Source organism: Poecilia formosa, unplaced genomic scaffold (assembly GCF_000485575.1).
Source record: "Poecilia formosa unplaced genomic scaffold, Poecilia_formosa-5.1.2 Scaffold266, whole genome shotgun sequence".
Taxonomy (NCBI): Eukaryota; Metazoa; Chordata; class Actinopteri; order Cyprinodontiformes; family Poeciliidae; genus Poecilia; species Poecilia formosa.
The window spans coordinates 102873-111048 of NW_006800205.1; the positions used below are offsets into that span (position 1 = coordinate 102873).

The window sequence follows — 8176 nt, forward strand, 5'->3', positions numbered from 1 at the left end:
AAAATTAAAAAATCAACAAAACGTGTTGATTTTTCAACAAAACCCACAACAATAATAATCTCAGTGATTATTGTTTCAACAAGGTGTTGCGCATATATATATATATATATATATATATATATATATATATATATATATAAAATTCAGTTTTTAGTTCAGCTGGCTTTCAGACAGACCAGTTTAACTCAACACAAACTGTTTAATCCCTTCAATTTAACTCAGGTTAAATTAGTAATATTTATGTTCAGCTGAAATCAACTCAGTTTGTTTGAATCAGTTTCAATTTAATCCAACTTAACTTTAACATATTTTATTTTCAGTTTATTTTGAGTCCGTTTAAAACTAAAACTCAGTCCAGTTTGTTTCCTTCGTGACTTCCATTAATGTGTTCAGTTTGTTTAATTTTGGTTTAATGAAGTCAAACTTTATATTCTGTAACCCACCTTAACTCCATATAAACTAACATTAATATGTTAGTTACTTTATTGACGAGTTATTATTTTCAACTAACAGATAAAGAGTAAAGCAACATCTGTTTTTACTTACATTCAGAAATTAGAAAACTAAATCTGTATTGAGCTTTTATTTTGAAGGTCAGACCAGTCGTGTTCCGGTTTTCCCGCTGTTCTGCTGAACAGCTGCATTCAGACAGATGGAGACTGCGCAAAGATGACCTCTGCCATAACAACCAGCCATTAACAACCTTTCAAAATAAAATCCCATCAGAGGAGATACAGCTTTATTTGTTAAGAGTCAGAAAAGAAAAACAAGTCCCACATCTGTGAGGCCATCCCACAGCGCCCCCTGCTGGTTCTGTCTGAACCTCTGGTCCAGCTCTACTGGTCCTGGTTCAGCTCCACTGGTTCTGGTCCGGCGCTACTGGGACGAAGCAGGAACCTTGAGTCCGTCCAGCAGCAGGCTGTGGTCAATGCCGTTCTTCTTCTTGCCTCCACTTGTGGCCTTGATGCAGCAGGCGTGTTCTCCCACCGTGAAGTGAGTCTCTGTGCCGTCGTCCACAAACTCTCCCTGTGGACAGGAAGACAGGAGGACAAGAGGACAGGAGGAGGACAGGAGGACATGCAGGAGACACATGGGACAGCAGGAAAAATTCTTATTCATAATTTAATTGGACAAAAATGACATCTAAAATAGAATAGAATATACTTTGTTGATCCCCAAAGGGAAATTGCTTTAAAAAAATAAATATTTTACAAATAATTTAATAAAATAAATTATTCTAAACTTAAAATGCTTATAAAAAGTACTAATTAAAACATACAAGTGAAATGAAATAAGAATATTAAATATGTAGGTACGGAAAAATAAAAAAGCTAAATAATAAAATAAAGAAAATTAAAATAAATTACTTAAGTTTAACGTCAGAAAATTAAAACCCACATTAAATAAATATATTAATTTAGTGATTTAATTAACTACATGTATTATATTGAAATAAAAGCCAATATTAAATAAAAAACAATATCATGACCAGCCCTGACCATCCTCTTCATCAGACTGTCCTGGGAAAACAGAGCGTCTTCAGTCAGAGGCTTCTTCAGGTTCGCTGTAACACAGACTGCTACAGGAGCTCTTTCCTGCCAACAGTCTCTACAATAACAGCATTTAATTTCCCTTTGGGATCAGTAAAGTGTTTCTGAATTTTAATTAAATAACTAAATAAACACTTTAAATTATTTTTAAAAAGTCACATTAGATAAAAAAGTAAAGGATTAATTCAGTGGACGTTTCTGCTGTTGGCCTCATGGTGGCACTTTGGTTCTGGTGGGATGTTTCTCACCGTTGTCTCCACTTTCTGCCCGTTGCACCAAACATCCATGGTGTCCTTCTCTGTTGGACACAACACAGTCAATCAGGACCGGTCAGTGTTCAGATTGACCTCTGACCCCTCTGTGCACTCACCCAGGACGACCCTGCAGTCTGCTCCGTCCACCTGGACCAACCAAGTCTTGGTGGTCTTGGCTCTGTGGTCGATGAACTTCTGCAGGCTTTTCCCGCCGACATTCAGCGAGTATTCATAGGCGAAGCCGCCGACGGCCTCGATGTTGATGGTGGCCTTGGTGTCGGCGCTGCCCAGTGAGAACGTCTCCTTCCCAACCAGCTTGAACATCCAGTCCTTCCTGATCACCTCCTGCACAGCAAACCACCCCATTCATCCACTCACCACAACCAAGGAAACGCTGCAGAAAACCTGACTGACTACAGGCTGCTTAAAGGGATGGTACAATTAAAGGGATAGTACGGAAACCGTAGCCAAGACAAACGCAGACCAGCCAGCCGAAGTGTCCGCTGTCCCACACCAGGACGAACGCCTCACTGCTCCTCTTAACCTGAGGTTCACCAACCAGTTTGAGTCTCCACTCCAACATCCTGGACTGAACTTGCCTGAGGATCCTCCATAGATCCTCACAGACATGGACAACCACCCTGACCTGCCACGCCAGAGGACCAGTCCTCCATTCAGGAGACACGTCAACCAAACAGTCCAATAATGTCCAGAACCTTTAGCTCCATGGATCCTACCTCAGTCCCCCCTGCTAGCAGGTTTTACTTTAGCTCTGTCTCCTAAACATAGAACTAGGTCAAACAGATCCTCAAAGTGCTCCTTCAACCATCCAACATTACCCTGAGACCAGGTCTTCAGTGTTCCCCGTTTCACCTGTTGGGTTTTCCAGGACTTCCACGGCTCCAGTACTTGTTTACTGGTTTCCTACTCCAAACAAACCCTAAAAGCCTCGTTCTTCAGGTTACAGCTTCTATCACCGCTGGTCTCTACTGGACCTTCAGTCTGCCACCATGACATCTGGAAGCAACATCTACACAGGAAGCCCAATCAGAAGACGAGGGAAGTTCTCCTGGAGGTTATCTCAACATGGACTGATTCAGAAACTTGAACCAGAACCTCAGTAGTAATAATAACCGAATCCTGTTGGGTTTTCAGTAGATGGACGGATGTTTCCATCATTAAACCTTCACCAGAACCTCATTGAACACCTAGAAACCCAGTTCTGATGGGTTTATTGCTTCTGCTTCAGTTTGGACTCATTGACCAAACTAGGCAGTTTTAAAACCCAGGAACTGACCTTACCCTGACGTCACGCTGAGCCCTATCTGGTCCCAGTTCTGGTGCTGTCCGTCCTATCAGTGAAATCAGAATCAGCTCTCAGACCTCACCGTCCCGTTGACATAGACGACCCGTTTCCCCGTGGTGGTGCCGTGAGCGAACTCGACCCGGTAGACGCCGTCGCTCAGAGCCACGTCCCACACGGCCACCGCGTCTCCACACGGCATCCTGGACTCCTGGGCCGAGCCCGGACCGGTTCTGAGGAGCTGCGAGGCGCAGGAAGCGGGTCCTGCCGCCTCAGCAGGAGTGTGATTACAGTAAGAGGCTTAGAGGAGGACGACCTGGGGATGTGTGTCACCGTCAACGGGACGGTTCTCCTCCGAACCGCCGGCTTTCAGCCTCATTAGGCGGCCTGGGCCTGAAGCCGGACCCGAAACCAGCAGCGAAACTGGAGCAGCTGCCATAAAACTGGAGTCGAGAGCATTTCTGCCCCATTCAGCCGTTAACACCGAGCACACACCGCCACCTGGTGGCCAGAACCAGATCTGCTGCTGTTCCTCAGCCAGTCATTTAAACTGCTTCACCTTTATAAAAGATTTAAAACCAAATACTGTAAATTTTATTAATTCAACTCCAGACCAAAAATCTTCAACATGATCTTTAAGTTTGGACACTTTTAAGGCTAATAATTTATCTTGTCTTTTACAAAATTTAATATATGTATAAAATGGTTTTTATCATTTAATCTACATAAAATCTATTTTTATATTTCAAATTTCTTTATTCTTTAGATTAAATATATACATCTTCTCTTGCTGAATATTAACATTTATTTTTAGTATTTTACAGTAAATATTCTGGTTTTGAAGTGAAATTAAAGAGAAAAGCATTTTTCTAACAGAACTTGATTTAATCAGATATAAACAATAATGAGTGTTGGTGCAGAATAACAATAATAACAATAATAATATTCCTATTTCCCAGAGAAGCTTGAAGCCGAGTTCCCTTAGAGTCTGGTTCTGTGGCATGATTACAGAGTTTAACACGAAGCTTGATTGGAGATGGGGTCAGAGGCCACCCAGGGTGCAGACGAGTGTTTCAGAGCCTCAGGAATGTGAGCAGAGATAAATAAGAGCCGAGCGCTGCGGTCTGAGCGCGCTCAGTTCCACCTAGAGAACGCAGCAGCGCCGCTTCTTCCTGCCGCCGCTCGGCCCGTTCTCTTTGCTCTCCGCCATTTTCTTCTTACGGACTTCTCTCATGAGGTCGAAGAACACCTGCAGGGGGAGGGCAAAGGTCAGGCAGGTGGAGGGACAAAGGTCAGAGGTCGTCCTCCACCACAGCGCTCACCTTGTCCACGTTGGCTCTGGTCTTGGCCGACGTCTCCACGTACGGGACGCCCCAGCCGGACGCCTTGGCTGTGGCGTCGTCCACGCTCACCTGGCGCCGGTCCTCCAGGTCCGACTTGTTCCCGACCACCAGCAGCGGGATCGCCTCCTCCTCCTTCACCCGGACAATCTGCTCCCTGCAACCAGCATGGACACACGGTCTAGTTAAAGCCCGCAAACAGGGAGAAGAAACTGGTTTCTGTCAGAGCACAGCGCTGCTTCTGATTGGCTACCAGTTAAATTTATTAATCTTTTTTGATCGTTAATCTGGAAATGAAACAGTTTGACCAGAAAAAGACTGGAGCAGCTGAAAGAGCTGAGGAGATCAATATGAAATGTTAGATATTTTATCATCAAAAGGAGGATTATGGTGTAAATTTGTGCCTGTTAATAGGTTTAAAATCAGATTTTGAAGTCATGATGACGATGCATAATGAGGAAGTTATGAACCAAACAGAACAGCCGCTGTCGGTTTTTAACGGTTAGCTGATTAAATCATTAACAGTAAATCAGCTGGAGGGAGCGCTAGCCAAACGTTAGCGATGACTAAAGCGGCTGGAGGCAGTCTGAAGGGGAAACGTATGGAGGACACATAAACGTATGGAGGACACATCCTGCCAAAACTAACAATAAAAATAAAAATGAATAAATGGCTTCATAAATAATAAAATCAAATAATTAAAACTTTTCAAATTTCATTAATTATCCATTGTGAATTAATTATTTTCAACAGTTTTATCACATTATCATCACGTGGCTTCATTAGATTTCTTTATATTTAATATTGATTTCATATTCTCCATGTAGTCATTATGTTAATCACACTGAACTTTGTCCATACATATTTCTTTGTTTCCTCATTTCTTTCTCCTGACTTGTTGCAGGAGGTAAAGTTGGCAGGACTTCAGAGTCAGCTTCTCTCCTATTGGTCAACATTAAGCTCCGAGTTGGGGAAGGCTTTATATTTTGGTTTTTAGATTAAGTATTTGCCACGTGAATAACTTTATCCAGTCATTTATTGTTTTGATTTTTACTGAGAATCTCGGCAGAATGAGTGTTCCGTAGAACCAGTAGAGAGAAGTCAGACATGGCAACCTGTCAGAGAGTTTCAGGTTGTTCCGTCCTGGATATGAAAACTGGACTTTTGGGTTCAGTTTAAGGCCGATGTGATTAAAGTTTTATCGTAAATTCATATCAAACTCAGTTAGCCGGAAATTTGCCATTTCATCTTTAGACAAAACAAACAATTAGAATCGATCTGTCGGGGTTAAACGGAGCCGAGTGAGACGCTCCTATCCGCTTTGGCTCTGGTACCAGACCCATACCCCTGCGTTACCACAGTGACGGGTCAGACCTGAACTCGGTTATGGCGGTGAAGGACTCCTGCTCAGTGATGGAGAAGACGAGCAGGAAGCCCTCGCCGCAGCGGAAGTAGTTGTCCCTGATGGCGGCGTAGTCCTCCTGCCCCGCCGTGTCCAGGATGTCGATCTGAACCTCTTCCCCGTCCAGAACCACCTTCTTCCTGTAGCTGTCCGCCTTGGTGGGCTCATAGTCCTCCACGAACTGCGACAGAGCGGACAGTTGGCTCACAGAAGCCAGAGGCATTATGGGAAATGTAGTGAGAGGCTCACCTCGTCGTACATGAACTGCAGTGTGAGCGCCGACTTCCCCACACCACCGCTGCCCACCATGATGACCTTGTGGAGGGTCAGCGAGTTCTGGCCCTTGTTCTTACCGGAGGACATGGTTCCGGTCCGGTCGGTCCAGTTGGGACGGAATCAGAACCGGTCCTGACACCAAACCAGGACTCAGCTTCTCTGGAAGCTGATTGGCTTAAACCAAACGACACTTCCTGCACAGAAACACAAGCAGTCAGGCACCAACACCACCGGGCCGGGTCGAGGACGTTCTACTGGAACCTGGAACAGGAAGAGGTCCATCAAAACCTCCCAGGTCAAAGTTCACCGGGTACTGCCTCCAGTTAGAGCGCTGGGCGCCAAGTTTCTCTGTTCTGGTGTCATCAAAACCAGTTCCACTAGTTCTGGAGCCGTGGTTCTGATACAGACTGATTCTGAAAAATCAGCCCCACTTTACTTTCCCCCCCGGTGTCCTGACAGAACCTGGCCAACAGTTACCTGCTCCTGGCTGGACTTCCTGCAGTAGAAACGTGCTTCCCAGTCCCAGTCGAGGTTCTGGAGCCGTGGTTCAGATCCAGTCTCAGCCTGGGCCCCAGAGCTGCTGTGGAATGAGCCACTTGACCTTATCAGTGGTGTCAGTGAGGGGCGACCCAAACCAGCCTGACCAGAACCAGTCCAACCAGAACCGGCTCAGCTGTGACCCGGAACGTCCAGTGATCAGAATCAGGAACTGTCGGCGTCGACATTCAGCTTCCTCTGAGCCAGCAGCTGGAAACCAGTTTCTAAACATTCTGCTGCACATTCCCGCCTTCAAACGCAACGGCGCCTCTGATTGGCTCAGGCTACCAGCAGAACTCCCCTCCGGAGGCTCCTATTGGCTGCTTCCCCCGTCACTCTGAACCTTGAGTTTGCTAGCCAGTTAGGCAGCAACAGATAACGCTTCTCTGCTCAGGGTACTTGAGTTAAAATAGACCGTTAAACGGTTCTTTCTGCAGTACCGAGAGCCCAACAGTGACCGAAAGAACCCGGAGAAACTCCGGTGACTCACCCGCTGCCGTGTTTCCCCGCCGTCCTCCCAGAAATCCGTCTCAGAAAACTTTTACAAGTTGATCATCAGACTGAGCGCCCCACCTTTACCCGGACCTACACGGATCGTCTATATCCGCGAAGATGAGTCCTCGGACCAAGAACCTGTCTGAGACAGGGATTCTGACCGCCTCTGGTTACTATAGGAACAAACAAAAAGTCTAATAGACTCGAGTTAAACAAATATCATTCTTATTGTTGCTTAAACCACAAAGACACGAAAGAACGCAGAGGCAACTTAGTTACATGACTTACAACAGAATTAAAAGTGTAGTGAGACATCTTACTTTCTGTCTTTTCTCTGATAGGTACAGATAACATTAACAGGAAGTGATGTCACGGAGTTCCCTTTTGTTGAAGTTATTTATACCACATAAAACTACGAAAAAAATCATAATAAAATACAATAAACATACTAAAAGTAAATTCAAATGCAATAAAGTAAAGCAAAAATGTATTTAATAAAAACGTATTAATTCAGATAAATTAAATATGAACTTCAAATGTTATTCTGCTTATATTTTAAAAAGCATGAATGAATTTTCAAAAAAGAAAGAAAATACAAAACGTACATATGAAGTAAAATGAATTTGAAATTAAATTAAGTTAAATTAACATGATTATTTAAATAAAAAACACCTTAAAAGCAACAAAAGCAATAAAATAACGTAATACAAAAATTAAATGAAAATAAAAACATAAAAATTTCACAGAAAAACCTAAATTGAATTACTTGGTCAAATAAAATTAAATGAGATATATTGAGCTACATAAAATCCTAAAACCTTTCGTTATATTTTATAAATTTTAATTTTAAAGTAAACTGGAACAGAAATAAAATCCATCCGTCCGCTATCTAACAGGATAATCTCTTGTGGAATCGTGAAGGGTAGTGGTTGGATTTAAGCATGCACAGTTAAACTAGGATTCTTTAATGAAATACATTCAGATGTATATATATATATATATATATATATATATATATA

General features: G+C 43.3%; 2 protein-coding genes across 3 annotated transcripts; both read right to left on the reverse strand.

Moving 5' to 3' along the window:
- Positions 1–851: 851 nt before the first annotated feature.
- Positions 852–3659, reverse strand: LOC103150927 (fas apoptotic inhibitory molecule 1-like). The gene is made up of 4 exons (XM_007570709.2): positions 3193–3659; positions 1921–2149; positions 1799–1848; positions 852–1026 (listed from the first exon to the last, which is right to left on the reverse strand). Exons 1-4 carry the CDS (start codon positions 3307–3309, stop codon positions 877–879), a joined length of 546 nt encoding a protein of 181 aa, XP_007570771.1. The 5' UTR covers positions 3310–3659; the 3' UTR covers positions 852–876.
- A 312-nt stretch (positions 3660–3971) lies between these two features.
- Positions 3972–7508, reverse strand: LOC103150928 (ras-related protein O-RAL-like). 2 transcript variants are annotated; one of them, XM_007570710.2, is made up of 5 exons: positions 7153–7508; positions 6099–6319; positions 5822–6030; positions 4430–4604; positions 3972–4356 (listed from the first exon to the last, which is right to left on the reverse strand). In XM_007570710.2, exons 2-5 carry the CDS (start codon positions 6210–6212, stop codon positions 4252–4254), a joined length of 603 nt encoding a protein of 200 aa, XP_007570772.1. In that variant the 5' UTR covers positions 6213–6319; positions 7153–7508; the 3' UTR covers positions 3972–4251. The 2 variants fall into 2 exon arrangements, with proteins under 2 accessions (XP_007570772.1, XP_007570773.1); XM_007570711.2 differs by lacking the exon at positions 7153–7508 and adding an exon at positions 6603–7143.
- Positions 7509–8176: the final 668 nt, after the last annotated feature.